The sequence below is a fragment of the Lynx canadensis genome, chromosome E2, assembly GCF_007474595.2.
Source record: "Lynx canadensis isolate LIC74 chromosome E2, mLynCan4.pri.v2, whole genome shotgun sequence".
In the NCBI taxonomy this organism is placed as follows: domain Eukaryota; kingdom Metazoa; phylum Chordata; class Mammalia; order Carnivora; family Felidae; genus Lynx; species Lynx canadensis.
Genome location: NC_044317.1, coordinates 14,548,880 through 14,570,287, shown reverse-complemented (window position 1 = coordinate 14,570,287; position 21,408 = coordinate 14,548,880). Strand labels below are relative to the sequence as shown.

At 43.8% G+C, this 21,408-nt stretch overlaps 2 protein-coding genes across 2 annotated transcripts in view; one reads left to right on the top strand and one right to left on the bottom strand.

Annotated features, from left to right (window-relative positions):
• Nucleotides 1–2,539: 2,539 nt before the first annotated feature.
• On the bottom strand, nt 2,540–14,167 carry DHODH (dihydroorotate dehydrogenase (quinone)). The gene is made up of 9 exons (XM_030299224.2): nt 14,129–14,167; nt 11,818–12,030; nt 11,498–11,697; nt 9,667–9,749; nt 7,081–7,268; nt 6,303–6,416; nt 5,236–5,389; nt 4,903–5,062; nt 2,540–4,420 (listed from the first exon to the last, which is right to left on the bottom strand). Exons 1-9 carry the CDS (start codon nt 14,147–14,149, stop codon nt 4,366–4,368), a joined length of 1,188 nt encoding a protein of 395 aa, XP_030155084.1. The 5' UTR covers nt 14,150–14,167; the 3' UTR covers nt 2,540–4,365.
• A 1,965-nt stretch (nt 14,168–16,132) lies between these two features.
• Nucleotides 16,133–21,408, top strand: part of PKD1L3 (polycystin 1 like 3, transient receptor potential channel interacting) — an 80,584-nt gene continuing 75,308 nt past the window's right edge. Inside the window, 4 exon segments of the mRNA XM_032591436.1 lie at nt 16,133–16,324; nt 16,326–16,422; nt 17,909–18,034; nt 18,797–18,864. Coding sequence (XP_032447327.1) covers nt 16,133–16,324; nt 16,326–16,422; nt 17,909–18,034; nt 18,797–18,864 — 483 coding nt within the window.

Below are 21,408 nucleotides of genomic sequence, written 5' to 3'. Positions count from 1 at the left end.
GTATACAATGTTAAATTATTTCCTGTAGTTCACTTGATATATCCAAAGACATCTAACTCTCTTCTGCCAGGAAAAGAAAAAAGTATTGTATTTCTAGCCTTTTTACCCTCTCCCAATAAGAAATCTTAAAAGTCATTTTATTTTTTTAATTTACATCCAAGTTAGTTAGCATACAGTGCAACAATGATTTCAGGAGTAGATGCCTCAGTGCCCCTTACCCATTTAGCCCATCCCCACTTTCACACCCCCTGTGATAACCCTCTGTTCTCCATATTTAAGAGTCTCTTATGTTTTGTACCCCTCCCTGTTTTTATATTATTTTTGTTTCCCTTCCCTTATGTTCATGTTTTGTCTCTTAAAGTCCTCAGATGAGTGAAGTCATATGACTTCTGTCTTTCTCTGACTGACTAATTTCACTTAGCATAATATCCTCCAGTTCCATCCACGTAGTTGCAAATGGCAGGATTCCACTCTTTTTGGTTGCTGAGTAATACTCCATTGTATATATATACCACATCTTCTTTATCCATTCATCCATCGATGGACATTTGGGCTCTTTCCATACTTTGGCTGTTGTTCATAGTGCTGCTATAAACCTGGGGGTGCATATGTCCCTTCGAAACAGCACACCTGTTTCCTGTGGATAAATGCCTAGTAGTATAATTTCTGGGTCGTGGGGTAGTTCTATTTTTAATTTTTTGAGGAACCTCCACACTGTTTTCCAGAGTGGCTGCACCAGTTTGCACTCCCACCAACAGGGCAAAAGAGATCCTCTTCCTCTACATCCTCGCCAACATCTGTTGTTGCCTGAGTTGTTCATGTTAGCCATTCTGACAGGTGTGAGGTGGTATCTCATTGTGGTTTTGATTTGTATTTCCCTGATGATGAGTAATGTGAGCATTTTTTCATGTGTCTGTCAGCCATCTGGATGTCTTCTTTGGAGAAGTGTCTATTCATGTCTTTTGCCCATTTCTTCACTGGATTATTTGTTTTTTGGCTGTTGAGTTTGACAAGTTCTTGATAGATTTTGGATACTAACCCTTTATCTGATATGTTGTTTGCAAATATCTTCTCCCATTCTGTCGGTTGCCTTTTAGTTTTGCTGACTGTTTCCTTTGCTGTGCAGAAGCTTCAGATGTTAGTTTCTAAACATCACTGGCCAATAGAAGGAACCAGGGTTTCTTGTAGAAATAGCTGGTTCCTGGGCTGGGACAGGGATATTATCTGGTAAGCCCGGAACAGCTTGTGCCAGAAAGCAAGGAGATGCTAAAAGAATAATGAAGACATGAATACAGGACACACAAGCCACCTGAAGAGGCATCCATTGGCCAAATATAAGACAATTGGGCATCAAAATATGATAATAGATTTTGAGCCATTCAATAAAACTGAAAATTATGAGGCCACAAAAATATAAATGAATAAAACAAAGGTTTTATGAGGAACAGTTTAAGTACATAATTTCAAAGAACCTCCCTATAAAGTACTTATTAATTACAAAGAAAAATGAGTAACTTTACGGTGGACAAGTGGTACAGACACACCTTCGAGTGACCCATGTGAAATTAGCAGCACTGGGACAAACTGACCCCGTGTGTCACCTGGGAGGACACAGCGACCCGGCACTGCTGCCGTATGTTCCTGCCACAGCTGCACCGCCTGACTCCAATCACACCACCAGACAAACCCAAACGAGGGAAATTCTACACAATAATTGGCCTGTCATCTTCAAAAGTGTCAAGGACTAGCAGGAACTTTTCCAGACAGGAGACCAAAGAGACATGACAACCAAATGCAACATGTCATTCTAAGCTGGATACTTTTACAATGAAGGACACGATTCGGACGGCTGGTGAACCACGAAGCTGGCCTGTGTTCATTCTCTCTTGTGTGAAACACAGTCCACAAATTCCAGTGGTTTGAAACACAGTCACTGTCAGCACCATTCTGCATCAGGAGTTGAGGCTCAGCTGGGTTCTAGGCTCAGGGTGTCACCAGGCCAGGATCAAGGTGTTGGACAGATTGGATTCTCACGCAGACACTTTGGAAAGAAATCTGCTTCCAAGCTCATTCAAGTTGTTGGCAAAATCCAGCTCTTTGTGGCCGTAGGTCTGACATCCATTTCCTTGCTGGCTGTTAGCCAGGGGCCAACACCTTTCTTCTCATGCCCCCCAAACCAGTCTTCAAAATGGCAACCACACTTTGATCCCTTATGCTTCTTAGAAAGAGAAAACTTGCTTTTAAAGGGGCTCATGTGATCAGACTGGACCCACCTGAATAACCTACCTTCAAGGAGGCTCCTATGTTAAGCCATGTAACATAACAGTCACGAGAGGGAGATCTCATCACATTGCTGGGCTCCAGAAATTAGGACAGGGCATTGGGAAGGGGGAAGGCATTTTAGAAATTCTGCCTGCCACACAGCCTGAGGATGAACCGATATGTCAGTACCGATCTCCTGATTTTTGATGGTTGTGTTGTGGTTGTGAAGCAGAATATACTCATTTGCAAGAAATACACACAAAAATATTCAGGATGGAGAATCAGACCAGCAAATTTAAATTTACTCTCATATCATTTGGTATTAAAAAACAGTTCTCCTAAATTTTTTCTATGCATAAGTATGCAGATACATAAAAAGATAGCTATGGATTACATGTGTTTGTATATAATAAAAAGAAAAATATCTGGAAACATCTAGTAAGATAGATACAAAAGTTATCTGTGATTACCTGTGGAAAATGGAATTATTTAAGAGGGAAGAGAGGTACACAACTTTTATTTGGGGGTTATTTTTTTAAAAAGAAAAAAAGGGGGCATTTGGGTGGCTCAGTCAGTTAAGCAGCTGACTCTTGATAAGCACAGAGCCTATTTGGGATTCTCTCTCTCTCTCTCTCTCTCTCTCTCTCTCTCGATAAATACACATTTAAAAAATAAATTTAAAAAGTTAAAAAAAACAAGTCAAAACAGGTGAACGATCTTTGAAAAGGACAGCAGGAGACTGGCTGCTGGTTTTGTGGCAGAGTGAGCGAACACAAGGAGGGACAGGCGGAGGCCAAGATTAAATGATGAGGCAACAAAACATGTTACCCCTGTTATAGTTCCATGCCTCTCACAGAGCTACCGAGAAATCAAATTTAGAATAAAAATCTGTACTGAGGTGATGGGAACAAAGGTAATTCTCTGCTGGCTGTGAGGGCATGCCACACATCAACAGCGCTTCCTAGATAAGGTTTCCAGCCCCTCTTCCCCATTTGCTTTCCGGTATGGAAAAGACCGGCACTGCTCTCTCTTCAGTTAACGACTACACCTCTTTCACATCTTGTCTAATGTCTTCAAGCACCTTGAGAAGCTGTCTGCCCAATGGCACCCCAAGCCACAGATAATAAAGAAGGGGCACAGCAAGCACACTTTCCTGTGATGGGCTGAATTGTGTCTCCCCAAAACTGACATACTAAAATCCTAACCCCCTAGAACTTCAGAAAGTGCTCTTATTTGGAGACACGGTTTTTACCAAGGTCATCAAATTAAGTTGAGGTCAGCGGGGCAGGGCCCACTGCAACATGACTGGGGTCCTTCTAAGAAAAGATGAGGAGCCGGACTCACAGAGGGAAGGCAGTGTGAAGACAGAGGATGGCCACCCTCAAGCCCTATTCTTACAACTTTATCTGTGTTTGAAATATTTTCAAGTAAAGTCAAAAACTTAAATAAAAGTAAAGGCAGAATTAAACAGAGTCAAGCTCCTTGGACCCACAGCCAACCCCAGGCAGCAGAGGCCTAGAAGGCCCTGCAGCGTCTATGTGAGGCCCGTGGCCCTCACTGAGGGCTGGGATTTAAATCCAGGTTTTAAACTTTTTTTTTTAATGCCTATTATTTATTTTTGAGAGAGAAAGAGAGCACAAACAGGGGAGGGGCAGAGAGAAAGGGAGACACAGAATTGGAAGCAAGCTCCAGGCTCTGAGCTGTCAGCACAGAATCCGATGTGGGGCTCAAACTCACAGACCTTGAGATCATGACCTGAGCCGAAGTCGGACGCTTAACCGACTGAGCCACCCAAGCACCCTTAAATACAGGTTTTAAATGGCTTTATTTTTTCTATGATTTTTTTCCCTCAAATATTTAACGTCCTTGCAATATTAAAGGGATTTGAGTTTAGAAAGACTCACGAATGCAGTTCACGGTCCGACAAGTGATTAAAGAAAGCCTCGTATTGATTCTGGTGATGCTCCTGACTGGGTTTACAGTTGGGCTGGAGGAAGGGCTCTCGTGGTTTGGGGGATGTGGCTCTCCTCTCTCAATCCAGCCACAAAGACCCATCTCATTTAGTGGGGAGATTCCAGATCAGGCTTCTTATTGAAAACATCCTCACCTCCGATGGTCTGCTCCAATGGCATCTGTGATTCTCGTAAAACCCTGTTCCCTGAAAAAAGAGGAAAAGCAATTTTGGCAAATAGGGAAGGACAGGCCCTGCTCTTGCTGGAAGCCCACATTCACCTAGGCTGTCAGCTCCATAACTGTGCCTGCCTGTCTCCCACAGAGGCGTGCCTCCTGCCTTCTACATCGTCTTCACTCAGGAACCTAGAGGTGTTTCCACCTAGGTCTTCACACTGGGAAAGGAATCAATTTCAAGTATTCACAGCTCCCTGACATCAAGACAATGTTACTGAGCAGGGATGCTGCCAGAACCCCTCAGGCCAATAAACACCATTAATCTTGAATTCCTTGGCCCTCTTTGTCCTCTGTCTTAGGAGCAACAGAGTAATTTCCCCCCCGCGTTCTTGAATCCTTTCTGAATGAGGAATAAATAGACAGGTAAATAGCATCTCCTCCTCCCCAGTGAGTCATCCTCAACTGATGCCACCTTAACTTCGCCTGTGTCAAGCCACACGTGGCCCCACTCACTTCAAAAGGGCCTCCAGCTCCCGCTTGACCCTGCCCACCACGGGCGGCCCCCGGTAGGTGAGGGCCGTGTACAGCTGCACAAGGGAGGCCCCCGCCCGGATCTTCTCCAGGGCATCCTGCCCACTGCTGACACCGCCAACCCCAATGATGGGGACTCTGCCTGCAAGAAGCACACGTAACATCGTGAGGAAGGGCAGGCAACGTGAGACCCTTAGTTTGGCTTCCCCCACTCCGGCCCCGGCTGAATGCAGCAGTTCAGGGAACACTGATTCGGATCAAACCCAAGAGCCCGAGCCACACACAGATCTGAAGACACAGGCACCAAATTCTTGCCTTTGGTGAGTGCATACATCTCCCGGATGGTCTGAGTTGATAAATCCCGGAGGGGCTTCCCACTCAGCCCTCCTGTTTCAGAGCGCAGGGCACCCTGGAGGCCAGCGGGGCGGCTCACTGTGGTGTTCGTGATGATCAGTCCATCGATGCCCAACTGCAATGTGAGACAGAGAAAGAACCCTCCAGTGGTGGCACTGATGCAGTCGGAGTAGCTTCCCTGAGGGTCTGAGACAGCAGCCGGGCCAGGTGCCCACACTACAGCCCCGGGAAGCAAGAGCTATACCAGAGCTCACTATGCTTCTAGAAAAAGGGTCTGAATGAGCCTCAACATAACAGTAGCAGCCATCACATATCGATCACCTGTAATGTTCCACAAGGACAGGATTTAATCCTTAGAACCACTCACTTTAGTCTTGCCCAAGGCCCCTAGGTAGTACATGGTGGAACTAGGACTTGAACCCAGGACTGCCAGATTTGGTCTGTGTTTCCACCATTCTCCTATAACACAGGGGCCTGGGGTAGACTGGAGAGAGTGACAGAACAGTCTGACCAAGACTGACCAAGAATGCAAGCACAAGCCTTAGAGCTCTTGCTGGATGAATGTGAGGAAAGAGACAAGGGAATGGGTACAAGTAAATGACTCATCCAAACATTTGCTTCTCTAAATTTTTTTTTTTTTTAGTTTATTTATTTGTTTTGAGAGAGTGTGAGCAGGGGAGGAGGAGAGGGAGAGAGGGAGAGAAAGAAAGAGAGAGAGGAGAGAGAGAGAGAGAGAGAGAGAGAGAGAGAGAGAGAGAGAATCCCAAGCATGCTCCACACTGTCAGCTCAGAGCCCGATGTGGGGCTTGAACCCACAAACTGTGGGTTCATCATGACCTGAGCTGAAATCGAGTTGGATGCTCAACCAACTGAGCTTTTCATTAGATGATGAGTTACATCATGACATATCAAACCAGCTCTCACTACCACAGAAAGGAAGCCACAGGCTAGCCCAGCTGGCCAAATGGCACCCACCCCCGCCCCTCCCAGGCAGTGAGAGATGTCCCAGGGCCTAGCCCGACTCCTACCTCTCTCACCACAGTGGCAATATCCTCCTTGTCCTGGGCTGTGAGGTCAGGTGCGATCTTCACCAGCACAGCCGGTTTGCGTGCTCCCTGCAGGGCGTCCCTCTCCTGCAGCACCTAGAACAACACACGGCCAGAGACGGGGACCCTGGAGGCCACAGATCAGCATGTTCTCACGCTGAAGCACCAGCGACTTCTCCTTCTCAGAAAATACAGCTCTCAGTTATGCCAAAGACCCATCCCACAGATCTGATTCTCCTGAACAAAGGGATCCCTAAGATTAAGTCCTTAATGTTGTCACTGGTATTGGCTAATATATTAAGGCTTATTTAGACTTTTTTTTCTAAAAGAGATAAGAAGAAAATACTGTCACAAGTACTGTTTGATAAAGACTCATCCAGGGGTGCCTCGCTGTTTCATGCAAATCTTGATCTCAGGGTCGTGAGTTCAAGCCCCACATTGGGCATGGAGCCTACTTAAAAAAAAAGAAGAGTCATCCAATTTATTCAGTCAGTGTGCTCGATGCTAGGGACAGAGAGAGACAGTCCCTGCTCTCACAGGGTTTATGGTTTAACACAGGGACAGGTAACCAAGCCATTAATTACTGTTAAGCATAATCAGTGTTATGACGGGATTATAGGTATAGCAAGGGGTCCTATCTGGTCCAGGTGCTAAGGACAGCTCCTTGATAGTGACATTGAAGCTTTTTCCTGAAGAATCAACTGGAAAGAAGTGGGTAGGACAGGCTGGTGGAACGGAGCCTGGAGATGTAATTTCCTACCTTGGTCAGCAGGTGGCGCAGCTCAGCCTTTCCCTGAAGGCTCCGTAGCCCAGTGGTGTTCGGACTGGACACGTTCACTACCAGGTAGTCGGCCAAGGGACCCAGGACTCGAACCCCCTCCACGTAGTCCGCAGCAGCGTCCACGGAGGTCTTATTCTTCCCCAGGTTTATTCCCAGTGGTAGCCCCCCTGTAAAGATGGCTTGTCAAGATTTTGTTCCTAAACACCATTCCCTGTGCAACATTTTGAAGATGTCCTTGACTAAACAGCCCACGAAGAGCCCCGTACACCTCCACCTCTTTGTGTGAACTTCCCGGACCAGCCGGCAAACACCATGGAAGCTGCACGGTGTTGCCGCCTTGGTCTTGCTGACCAAGAAGAGGTCACCATCTTTGCGCAGCATGTTTGGGCAACTACTAGGATGTTTTACTCCACTGTGTTCTTTTCCTTTTTTAAAATTTAATGGAAAATGGAGAAATTAGGAGTGCAAATGCTAGCGATAAAAAGTAAGGGCTCATAAATGTAATGAGGACAGTCAGAAATCAACAGGCATGTTAAGGGACAGCTGTTTATTCTCAAGGGCTGTCTGCTGGACTTGAGTGACAGGGTGTGCAGTTGGGAAGAAAAGGCAAAATTAAAGAATATGTATACAAGACTGGAAAATGTTTTCCACTAACCATGCCTAAAATATAGAGGCATAAATCTTTTAGAACTTGTAATTTCAGTTTTCTGAGAAGGGGCTGCAGCTCATAACTAGAGTGAGCACAAGTCCCAGTGCTCCCAGAACAGCCCTCATTGCTCCTGTAGCCTGGGCATAATTATTAATGCCTGCACCCTTCACTCCCCAAAATGTCTCAGTTTGCATGATAAGTATTATGCCACCCAATTTAAAAATCCATGGAATTACTGACTTGCATTTTGGACTGTTAGAAAAATACATTTTAGAAACATGCTGTGCCTGAAAGCCAGAGGTTGTCTGTACTTGGCTTCTAAGATACCACCTTATCTGCAAAGGTCACTGGTAGGTCACTGGTGCCAGCTGCTTTTACCGTGCAATAGTTGGGAAAAGACCTGGAGCACCAAGTGAGCTCCCAAAAGGTGTGTCAGGTCACTGGGATCAAAGACCAACATCTAGTGTTGCTAACCACCTTCTCATTCCCTAAACTAGTCACCCTTTTAATCACCAGCTTGAAAGTAAATGAGATTCCCTTGGGGGCGGCGGGGGTGGGGGTGGGGGTGGGGGGGGGGGTAGCATCCAATTAGACAAAAGCTACACAAGGCCTCCAAGCTTCCCAAGTCCAGCCTCCATCAAGCCAAGCCATTTGTAAGCTGATTCTTCTTTGCACAGATGAGCTGGCTTGAAAGGGAGCCTTACTTTCATGCAGCTAAGGGACCTTCTATCAGCAGTTAGCTGCCCAAAGGGCCAAGACTCTGAAGTTAGACAGAAATTTCTGAATTACTCTATCTTCAAAAGGCACCATAGCTTCTGTCAACTTATGCTAGCAATAAGCTGTCTTCAAGGCTTCTAGATGCTGGAAAACATGAACAAATCTGCTGGAAGATTCTGCTTCAATCAGTGTTAGTGCTGGAGTAGGGGTGAGGGAGGGGCAAGGAAGAAAAGGGGCTAAAGCTCGCACTGGGGACAATGAAAAGAAGGGAAGCAAGAAGGCAGGAGAGTATCACAAGCTATGAAGGTCATATTATAAGCTTCAAAGTTCCCCAAATGGAAAGGTCTGTAGTATAGCAGGGTCTGCTCCTACCAAAGCTTGGGATTTCCAAACAAGGTAACTTCCTTCTCCTAAAATCAGAGATTGCCGACTGCCTCGGCCCTTTCAACCTTACTTCCTGAAGTGAATCCGATGTCCATAGGTTTTTCTTATCTCACTACCAGGACATTTAATGACACTTAAATTCCTGGAAAGAGTTCTAGAGGAAAATGGCCACAGCCCCACACAATCTCAGAAGACACCTGGGAAGGGGTGGTGAGGACAAAACAGAGCTATAGGCACTACATGGATCTGGAGGGAGAGCAAGAGCCCCAGAGAACAGACATCGGCATCTCTGAAGGCAGCCTTACAACATGCATGGTGTTTTCTGAACAAGTCATGAAGGATATTTTCCCAAAAGTCAAGATTAATTCTCCCCGAGTAGGGAGGGGTATGATTAATTTCACTTTTCTTCTTGATGCTTCTCTGTATTTACTAATGCTTCTATAATTAACATGTATTGTTTACATAATGCACAAAAGGACATCATAGGAAGACCGAGGAAGATGGAGCTCAAGTTCTGCTCACATCTCAACTACCCACGTGACCACAGCGGGACTGCTTTGCTCACTTCCAAGCGGCCCCAGTTATGACACAACACAGGTTATATAACGAGGGAGAAACTAAGCAAGTCTTTACTAAATTATGAAATTCAGTTACAATCTTGCTGACTGTGATAAAGGCAGGAAAATTCCTGAGTTCCATAGTATTTTTTTCCCTATTGCTCAGTCACATTTACTTCATTAAGAATTCCTGACCTTTCTCCCACAGGTTTCCTCACAACAAATGGAGAAAGGCCCATTAGCACAACCCCACTTTACCTTCTGTGAGCCTGGCCTGCTTCTCCTGTCTGGCCCGCAACCTGTGTTCCACCACCGAGAGTCCGTGACTGTTAAATCCATATCTGTTAACATATAAGCAGGTGGGGAGGGGACGAGGTTAGAGCCCTCGGCCATAAGGCAGACACTTTGGAGAGATGGTTTCATGGCCACTTCTACTATACTTTGGACTTTTAAAAACAGGAAAGAAAAAAAAAAATCAGAGTCAGTTCTTAGACTTTCAAGGTTTAAACACCCCTGGAATTCCTAGAAAACTTGCCAGAACACCATCAAACACAGAGGGAAAGATTTAAATTTGCAAACAAGTCGCTCAGGTACCTAGCACTGGAAATAGCCCAGACTCACCAGGTAGCTGTCCCCCGACCTGTCTGAATCCAACCCACACTCCTCCTCACTTATGTACCCCTCCCCTGCAGCGGGGCCTCCCTGACAACCCATCTTTCCTCCTCCTGCATGTGCTCCACAAGCTCCCTCCCAGAGAAGAAATAATAACAAATGCCTATTGTTTAAGCCACTTTGTTATTTGCAGCCAAAAACACTGAACAGATAGAGGAGCACCTGTTTTGTTTACTTCATGAATAAATTGCTCGATTCACTTGGCAGGCGCTTACTGGGCACCCACTCCAAGCCACCCACAGCAAGGAGGCCGAACACACAGGCTCTCCTCCCTCAACCACTTCTCGTTTATGGATTCTGCCCAGTACCATTGTCCTGGTACCTGCAGTTACTTGTGGCAGCCGAATCATCAACAAGTATATTTTGCCTGGAAATTCTGAAGATACCGATCCCAGCCTGCAATGCAACAGAAAGCTCAATAACTTCATCTCTAATGCTGGAAAATTTCCCTGAAATAAGTACAATAAAGCAGGAAGTGCGGCCACCTAAAACTCCCACAGGTTCATCTTCCAGAAGGCCATCAATGGTCCCAAAGATGCCTATTAAACTCTCTCAAGGAGACTCTCAAAATTCTGTTACCAAAAAGCAGACACTTTTTCATTTTCTGGGTTTGCTATAGTGAATACTGCCTAGGGATTGCAAAGAGAAGGGCTTTACACAATCTAGAAAGATCTCTCTTATTAAAAGCAGCTATCCATATGGATTATTAAAATTTCCAGTTTACTAAAGGGCAGGGCTTCACCATCCAGTTCAAGAACTTGTAGCCACATGTGCCCCTGAGCACTTGAAATGTGGCCAGTACACCCTGAGAGCGCTTTAAGTCAAATGCACACTGGATTTAGAAGACTTGCTACCAAAGATGGTAAATAGTTAATTAATCATTTTTATTTTGATTATGTGTTAAAATGACATTCAGAACATGTTAAGTATTTATAATTAGATATAATTATAAATAATAATTAAATAGAATATATTATTGAAGTGAATTTCACCCATTTCTCTTTACTATTTTATTGTGACTACCTGAATATTTTAAATTACATACCTGAATATTTTAAATTACACATCATATTTCTGCTGGACAGTGTTGGGCAAGAGCACTGGAGTAACAATGTGAAAAAAGCACAAACTCTGAAGTGAAATGTATTAATCTCAACCCCAGATCTCCCACTTACATCTCATGATTAGAGATAAGTCATGTAGCTCTCTGAGCCCCTGGGGTGTATATGTGTTAAACTAGAATAATAAAATCTGCTTTTATGCCTCCACACAGGAGATGCACAACATGGTTCTCGAACATTCCCAATAGCAGAAAAATGTCCACACTGTATGACAGAAAAAAACAGGCAGATCTCCCATCGCTGCGCACCCTCCTGGGAAGAAAGCATCCCCTGTGACCTCTGGTCCATTCACACACCTGTTAATGACAGCTTGGTCCTCTGGGAGGCGGAAGACTCTGGGTCTGGGGTTTCCTTCCTGAGGTTTTGGAGTAACACTGCCGATCTCTACAAAACCAAAGCCCATCTTGTAAAGTCCATCCACAGCTTCCCCATGCTTATCAAATCCTGCAGCAATTCCAACTGGATTTCGGAATTTATGGCCCAGGACTCTCACTTCCTAGGGAGAAGGAAACAAAGCCAGGCTATCCTGGTGTTTCTCAAAGTGCAGGCCCCAGCACGTCTGTGTCAGAAGTGCCTGTGGAGCTTGTTAATCAGAAGGTGTTCCAAGAGCACCTACCAGCATGTCAGAGTCTTGAAATGTGGCACGAGGAAGGAGCCCCAGGGAGGTGAAATGAATGGCCAGCCTGTGGGCTGACTCCGGGTCCAGCAGCCTCTGCAGAGCTGGCATCAAGTGTTCAGCATAGAAATGTTCATCCCCCATGGCCGTCAGGTAGGAAGTGAAGAGAAGTCCTCCGCCCCCCAGGATGACCACAGCATCCTGGGCCCGCTTCTGAGGGGGAAAAAAAGAAAAAGGCCCAATGGGGCCAGACCGCAGTAACTTCTCTGAGCCCTATACACCCAGGCACACAGGACATAATGACGTGTGATATGAAGCGATATCCCTAGCCTTCTGCAAACACTGGTCTCCTTCATTTCTAGTCTTGCTCACACATTGGTCTCTACTTTCAGAGGCTGTATCCACACTTCTGCTGACCCACACTTGTCTGGCCTTGAAGGACTCTGGGCCAGAGGCTTCAAAAGAGGCAGTACTGCCCCCTGGGGGACATGTGGTAGGCATTTTGGAGGAATGCTAATAGATTTAAGTGGGCAGGAATCTGTAAAGGTAGACACCTGCAGTGTTTTAGGCTGTCTGACAGATGAAGTGTCTCTGTCCTGCATGACTTTTGGAGATACTACTGACATTCAGTATGTAAAAAAATCTATTCATATTATTTGAGCCTGTATTCCACCACATAAAAACACCAACTATGTCATGCACAGTTTTCATATGCATTGACTTTTCCAGGAATGCAGTTCCATCATAAATTGAGAGATGACTGCACTGTGTTGCACAGAACGTTACTAAGCCTTGTTCACCGTTTCAGAGATCTCAGGAATGGTATAATGCTTTGTTTGGGTTTTGACAAGAAAACATACCTGAGGCGCTGGAATTTCCAAATAGAGGCTTAAACACCTGAGTCTCTCACTAAGTGAGTCATGCCCAACATTTACATACCAAAATACATGTTATTTTATTATGAATTCCTTTAAGGTCTCCTTTATATTCGTTAGGACATTATGCTAATCTTTTAAAATTATACGTAGATAGATTACATTATACATAAATTCCACTTCAGGATCATAAAAGCAGTTGCAAAATATTTTTTTTTAAGGAGCATCAGGTCTTATTGAGTCAAGAACCACTAATCTAGTTTTGGGCACCTGGGTGGTTCAGTCAGTTGAGCATCCAACCCTTGATTTGGGTTCAAGTCATGATCTTACTGTTCGTGGGATCGAGCCCCTGCTTGGGCTTCTCTCTCTCCGCCTCTCTGCCCCTCATCCACTCTCTTTCTCTCAAAAACAAAGAATCCTACTTGAAAAGTGGTTCATAGTTATCACTGCCAGATGATGAGTCATCAGTCAGTCAGTCAGTCAGTCATCTGCCCAACAGTAATCGAGCACTCAGAGGTGGGCGAAACAGTCTCCGCCCTCAAAGAGACGACAATCTTATGAAGAGACAGTCATTAATCAATGATCACGCAAATATGTAACTGCCAATAGCTATGAATTAACATACGGTAATAACACACCCCAACCCAATCTCAGAGGTAGAGGAAGGCTTCTTTGAGGAAGTGACTTAAAGCTGATGTCCAAAAGATAAATAGGAGTTAACTAGGACGCGGTGGGAGGGTATGAAAAAGTGTAAAGGCGCTCACAGTGGCACAGGGTAAGGAGATGCACCCAAGAAATGCGGGAAGGGGAAAGGTTTGTCTGGAACCAAGGAACAAGGCAAAGCACGGCTTAAAAAGAAGCTGGGGAGATAAACAGAGACATTGGCCAAAATGAAGATTCGGGTTCTCCCTCAACAACTTGGTGGCATGATCAGATTTGCCTTTTGAAAGTCACTCCCAGTTGTCGATACAGAACAAGTATTTATTGTCTTGCTTCCAGTCTCCAGCGGATTGTAGGAACGCTCCTTAATGTCAACAAGTATCTGAACACAGTTACATAAGCCCCCGCCCTAAAATTTCATCTAGAAGGGCTGGGGCCATATTTTAGTGTAACTTCACTGCACGATGGATCCTGCACACAATGTTATGCGGTCATGTGTTCACTAAACGCCCGTGTGCCAGGCTCAATAAACGTTTGGCCCACGTGCGCTGACACAGACCTGCATCTACCCAGACAGGAACGTGCCCTTGTGCACACTGGCCAAGCACACGTGTAAATGCACACGCACGTGTGCCTCCAGAAACGCACAGACGTGCAAACTGGGCCCACGATCTCGGAACCGCACTTCGCCTCAGGTTAGCCCTCCAATCTGCTTTAGCCCCACTCCTCGCCCAACTCCTGGCTCTGCTGCCGCAGAGCCCGCTTTCTGAACTCACTTTCAGCAGTCTCCACGCCATGCTCCTTCCGCCACTGGGCCCGCCTCTGGCTTATTTCCATTGGAAGAGATGGTGGTGAGCCCTCCAATCACCGCCCCTGCAGCTGCCACCTCACCAATCGCCAGACAGCAGGGTGAGGCGGGCCTCCCAGTGGCTGAAAAGGCCTCGCTCCGCCCCGGAGGTGTGGCTAGACGCTGGTGCCCGCGCGCGCAATCACGGCAGCCACGCTCCTTCCGCCCGCAGGAGTCCAGGTGTGGGCGCCGAGCTAAGCTGGGTTGCGATACACTCGGCTTGGGGTGGTGTGCGTAGCTGTTCTGCGGCTCTGCGACCTCGGCGAGAGAATGAGCATAGGTAGAGCTTCAGTTCTAAGCAACACTGTCACCAATATCTTGATCATTTAAGTTGAACATGTGATATGCTTGCGCTCTAGGTAAAGCAGGTATTGAGACCATATATCAGGCACTGAAAAAAGGTTGGAATGAATTACGGCACTGTGGAGTTAACCTCAGAGAAGTTTCCATCAGCCTCAGGTTTCACTTAAAAATGCCTTAAACGTACGTATGTGCGTAAGTATGTATATTAATGAAAGTGTTGGGAAATCAACACTTTGTTACAAAGTCTTGTGACACCCAGAACGATTCCATTGCAGCGAAGACTTAGTGGACTCCTAGTCAGAAGCCTTCCAAATTAATTGGACACTCTTTTTTCCTGCCGTTTCAAGACTTTTCAGTTTTCTAGTTTCCCTTCCCACTGCTGTCTCCACAAGTGCCCACCCTGCCCCACCCCCAGAATTATTTCTCTTTATAAATACTTTCCTCTTCTATGCATTTACTAAATCACATTGGCTTCTCCCGGTATGACCATTTCTTCTATCTCAATATGGCCACATGCTGGAAATAATTTCTTTCTCATCTGAACTTTTATAGATAGATATATGCTGTACCTGTCCAGTGACACTGTCTTTATTAACTACAATTGTTATATCTTTTTTTCCCCTAACTAGACTGTACACGTTCTGAAAGTAGGGACCATACCATATTTATCTTTTGATTACTGCAGTGTTTTTCAGACTGAGGGAGGTGTATTCTTGGAGTATACACTTAAGAGAATTGTTGATACTAGTATCTTTCCCTAATGATTTTTAAAGGTAGTATAAGCATTTAGGCCATTTGGATAGCCAACTGAACCCTGAAACCTACCATGCTATGTCAGTGCCCACAGTTATTTGTATTTGTTATCACATTTTGGTGCCAAGAAAGAAAACTGGCTAAACTAAATGATAGATGTGCCACAGGTGCAAAACAAATGACATGCTGTATGAACAAAGGTTTTTCAGCAAGCTAAATAAAGTGGTGAGAGAACTGATTTTTCCCTACAGCATGAAATAGCTTGTGTGCCAAATCAAAAGAACCTGTGTGGTCATAAGCCAGTAAAGTTTTTATGTCAGGTAACTGTTTAGTTCAGCACGTTTTCATTTCATTAGTTTTCAGTTCTGTTTGTATTAATTTGTATTCATTTGTTCATGGTTGTGTAAGAGCTTTAGCATATAGTTTATGCCTGGTTTTATGGCTGAATGTATTTAAAAAACAAAATACAATAACTTAGACACAGCCTGGGGGTCTGCCAGAATGGTTTCCTTTTAAAAAAACCACACAATACTTTTCTCAATTTTTAGCAACTCTGACTTAGATATTCATCATCTTCTCCTTTACAGCTTAGGCTTAGCAAGTAATTAGCTAAAAGCGTATCTGATTGTGTAGACACAGGTGGTGGTGCCCTATAAAGACTCGTCGCTTTATTGATCTTTGCTGTTTGTTTTCAGCATATAGGAACTCCACCTGCGTTCTTAAAAACCCACAAAACATCTTTTATCTCCTTGACTAATTATTCCCTATTCCTAAAAGAATAATACTAACAAATATGACTAACCCACTAAGAACATTTTTAAAGGACCAGGCAGCTGCTGAGCCCCTGCACTGTTGTTGCTCATAGTTCACAGAGAAAATGTTCTTAAGAGGAAGAATCTGGCTTTGGTTATATGTCAGAACAGGTATCATTCTAGGAAGTGAGCTAAATAGCCCAGAGCAACGTGGTAAAAATAATTGTTATCAGCTTAACAAGTTTCACTGTAGCTTTGAGGAAGCAGAAAACTGCTGTGTCCAGGGAGGACACTTTGCTTACACTTGGAACCAGGAAGGTTCGGGATCTTTTCTGGGACTTTCTAGAAGAGAGGAGTAAGTGGTGGATTGGACAAAATCTCATGCTGCTGGGAAAACATCAAGAAGAAAAACAACCCATAAGGCTGTGAGACTTAGCATGTACGAAGGACACTTCCTTGGGGCACCTGGGTGGCTCAGTCAGTTAAGCATCTGACTTGGTTTCAGCTCAGGTCATGATCTCACGGTTCATGAGTTGGAGCCCCACATCAGGCTTGGTGCTGACAGTGTAGAGCCTGCTTGGGATCCTCTCTCTCTGCCCCTTCCCTGCTCATGCTTGCTCTCACTCTCTCTCTCTCTCACTCACTCAAATCAATAAGGTTAAAAAAAAATGAAGGGAACTTCCTTACTTTGACTCTGGAATAGGAGTAAGAAAAAAATTTAAATCTTTCCACTTTTGTACACAGAAAATCTGTTGCTTTACTTCATTACCACAGTTCTTCTGAAATATTTACACTTTTGAGCTTCAGCCTTTGAATTGTCTGTGTAGCAAAGATGATGAGATTTTTTTTTTTTTTAGTGTTTTATCAAAAGGTAATATACCTGATCTTTCACTACAAGTACTGTGCAAGTTTCTGAAGTGGGAAACCTTTTATGGCCACTTTTTTCCTGGTAAATACTTCTTCATCACTCTTGGCTCCAAGTTTCCTAACTCAGAAACCAGGAGAGAAATTATTTGCCTGTTATCTGTCTTACAGAGATATTTTCAGAACCATGCACCATAATACTGTGATCTTACAGAAAAATCCAAGGTGCAATTATATCATCATCGTCTTCATTGAAGTCTAGGTAAATTAATACTAAGCCTGGTGATAACACATAATGTATGAAAAATCTATACTATGTGGAAGTGAGGTGGAGAACAAAGGCAAAAGAAATATAGAAAATATTAAACTTCTTTAAAACTTGCAGCCCAGTGACAAGTACGACACTTGAGACAGTCTGAGTGACCTTCCTCCAGGAGGAACTGCTTCAGTGTCCTCCTTAACTGCTTCAATGTTAGTACTTTGCTAGAGGCAAAAGGCAAACTTAGCTCAACCTCCAGGATCCTGTAAGTCTTTAACATATAAAAATCCCTTTGGAAACTTCCTTTATCTCTACCCCCAACCCAAGATACATGTTAACAATCATCTTGCAAGCATATGGCCCACTGATACACATCTGAAGGGTCTCATGACTAAGGTCTTGATTGCTTGGAGACTTATTCTGTCCCTAACCCCCTTCCGGTAGGTAGGTAGGGAGGTAGATAAAGTCAGTCACTCTTCATTATATCATATATAATATATTATATATTATCGGTATGTAGTAAGTCACTCCTCACAATACCCCAGCAGCTCTTTCTGCCTGTGGGTTCTGTCCCCATGCTTTAATAAAATCACCTTTTTGGCACCAAAGTTGTCTCAAGAATTGTTTCTTGACTGTTGGCTCCCGGACCCCAACAATACATAGTACCAGGGAGAAATCCTAAAGTTTCACCTATTGGAAGCTAGTAAAATTTGGTTTTCATATTTAATTTTTAAAAAGGTTGACTTTGGAGTATGAGGATCTGTGTCTGGTCCTCCTTCAACAGATGTCGCGGCCAGCAGGGTCACAAAGCCCACCAGATGCACTTACATGTCCAGAAACTCCAACTGGATCTCATCAACAGTGCACTTGGGCTCACTGGGGCATTCTTTCAGTTGCCAGGCTGGTAAGTGATGAAGCCACATGCAGCCAAAGGCATAATTTCTGGAAACCTACAGTATGTTGGTTAAGGAGTCTGTTCCATGAAAGGTATGTGCAAAGTGACATCTGAGGACCGAAAGAAAAACTAAAGAAAAAGGCTGACAAGTCCAGCTTGACAAGAAATGGTTTATTAAGGGGGAACCAGCCAAGAGGAGAATGTTTAAGAATAGGTGTGTTTTCAGGGCACCTGAGTGGCTTAGTCGGTTAAGCGTCCAACTCTTGATTTCAGCTCGGGTGGTGATCTCACAGTTCATGAGTTCAAGCCCAGTGTCAGGCCGCACACTGCTTGGGATTCTCTCTCTCTCCCTCTCTCTGTCCCTCCCTCACTTGTGCTCTCTTTCTTTCATTCTCTCTCAAAAATAAATACATATTAAAAAAATAAAAAGGATGGGTTTGTGTCCTAGTCCTGTCTCAGGGGCAGATAAAGGACATTATGCCCTGAGGTTTACTTAAGGGTGTGGTTAAACAAAAAGAAGGTTGGAGTGCTCTAGAAGGTTTCATGTCACAGAGTCTGTGAGTGATAGTCCATAGGATGGATATAGGGATTTTGATGATACTGATTAGATATTGATTTTCATGATACTGATTACAGTAAGTAACTGTTCATCTGGAATGACTTTCACATGCAGCCTACTCTGGTAGGTAGAGTTGTGCCTGATGTTGCCTTCATGTCTTGACTTGGGTGGAGTGTGGGAGAAAGTGTATGAGTAAACTCCCTTTTCCTCAGGTACCCTGAATCCATTCAGTGCTTGGGCTTCAGAAGGAAGACGAGAAAAGCTAAAGGAGGAAAATAGAGTATGGTGTAGGAAGATGTGAGGGTGAAGGGTGAGGAGGCTGTTGTCTATAAGTTTTTCTCAGGAGTAGGCCATGAAAATTGTGTGTGTGAATGTGAGTGTGTGGTTTTTCTTTGAATCAGCATTTTTCACGATGTTACATACAGCATTCAGTCTTAACTCTGTGAATTCTTGGAGACCTTACTATGCCTCCGAATCTGAGTAAAAATTTTATTCCACTTTAAAAAATGCAAATACATTCTTATTTAAATATGAAGCATCTTTGGGTGCTTCATAAAACAATACATTGCAATGTTTACTATTATGAGAAAAATAAAAGATCACCGTCCTCAAATACTGGGTATTGAAAGGACTCAGTATTTCAAGTTGATAAATTTTTGGTTTCCAGCCTCTCATTCTCCACCCTTTCAAGCTCCCTGTGATATGTTTGTCCGATTTTGCTGTGATAGCATGCTGTTGTTGGCAAGGGCACAGTTGTGATGCTGGTCTCTGTGTAAATCAATTGGTCCTGTGTTTCACTGTCACAGATGGGAGTGATTGTGAACTGTTCTCCATCTTCACAGCAGGCTGTTTGGCCCAGCCCATCTCCACGATAGGAAAAGCAACCCTTAATATAGCCTAAATGATGACAATTTTTCCATCCATTTTTCACTCTCCAAGATTTGAGTTTTTAGACATTTTCACTTACTCTTCATTTTGGAGTGAAATGCATTTCCTGATATTTATCACTCATGTACTTGCAAGATATTACTGTTGTGAAATAGAGAATGTTTGTACAGAGGATAATCTGGGGCAAAAAGAATTCTAGGGGTGGGGCGCCTGAATGGCTCAGTTAAGCATCAGTCTTGAGTTCAAGCCCCATGTTGGGTGCCACGCTGGGCATGAAGCCTACTTAAATTTAAAAAAAAAAAAAAAATTCTAGGGGCAACCTGGCTGAGTTGGTGGAGCATGAGACTCTTGATTTGGGGTTGTGAGTTCAAGCCCCATGTTGGGTGTAGAAATTACTTAAAGATAAAATGTTGAGAGAAAAATAACCAAAAAAAAAAATTTTTTTTAAAGAATTATATTCAATTATCTAAGCCAGCACTGCAAATTCGGAGCCTGCTTTCCCATAATCATATTAAATAAGTCTCTGCAGTTAGGAGCTCAGGCTCTCATGTCAGACTTCTGAGTTCATGTCTTGATTCTGGAACTTTCCTGTTGTGGCACCTGGCAAGTCCTTCAAAGGATTGTTATGAGGATCAGTAAAATTATACAAGTAAAGTATTAGTATAGTGCCTGGCAGAATATTATAGTTCTTACTGCTAATATTGTGAAATTTCTGTTTTTTTATGCAAAGTGTGTTTTCTGCTTCTAGATGGCATCACATTCATGTCAAAGGTCATTGGAGATCCAATATTGCTAATTACTTTTATTTATATATATATATATATATATATATATATATATATACATACACACACACATATATATATATTAATGTTTGTTTATTTTTGAGAGAGAGACAGACCGTGAGTGGGAGAAGGGCAGAGAGAGGGAGACACAGAATCTGAAGCAGGCTCCAGGCTCTGAGCTGTCAGCACAGAGCCTGGTGTGGGGCTCGAACTCACAGACAGCGAAATCATGACCTGAGTTGAAGTCGGATATTTAACCAACTGAGCCACCCAGGCGCCCCAACCTTTATATTTTTTTTTTAAGTTTACTTACTTATTTTGAGAGAGAGCACGAGTGGGGGAGGGACAGAGAGAAAGGGAGAGAGAGATACAAAGCAGGCTCCCAGAGAAAGCAGAGGCCAACGCAGGGCTCAAACTCAGAAAATGGCAAGATCATGATCTGAACCAAAATCAAGAGCAGGGGGTACTTAACCTACTGAGCCACCCAGGTGCCCCTGCTAATTACCTTTAAAACTAAAGTATTGACACATGTAATTGCTTAGAAGTATTCAGAAGTCACTATTGTTGCATTACTGTTTATACATTTTATTGTGAACTTAAGGAGTGCCTCTCCCAAAATAATATGTTGGTGGGAAAAGTATTTGTAAATTTGTTCCTTAACATTCAAAAAATAGAGAAATGCAAATTAAAACTGAGATACCATTTCCCACCTATCAGATGGGCATGAATCCACAAACTTAACAACATATTCTGTTGGCAACACTCTAGGAAAGTAGGTACTTTCGTACATTGCTAATGGAAATGCAATAAGATGGTTTCTAGGGAGAGGTATTTGGCAATCTCTAGCAAAATAGCATTGACATCTACCCCTTGACTGAGCCTTCCACCTGCTGGGAATCTATCCCAAAGTTACACTGGCAAAAATATAAAAAGGTACACACACGAGGCTATTCATTATGGCTCTCTTTGTAATAGCAAAAAAATAGAAATAATCCTATTTCCCCCCATCTAGGGGGGTCCTGGTTGTAAAAAGAAATGAGGCATATCTCTGTGTACTGCAGTGGGGTTACTTCTGGTTTTTTTGTTGTTTTGTTTTTGTTTTTGTGGAAAAATCCCTGCAGAAAATGTGTAATGTATTGCTAACTTTAAGA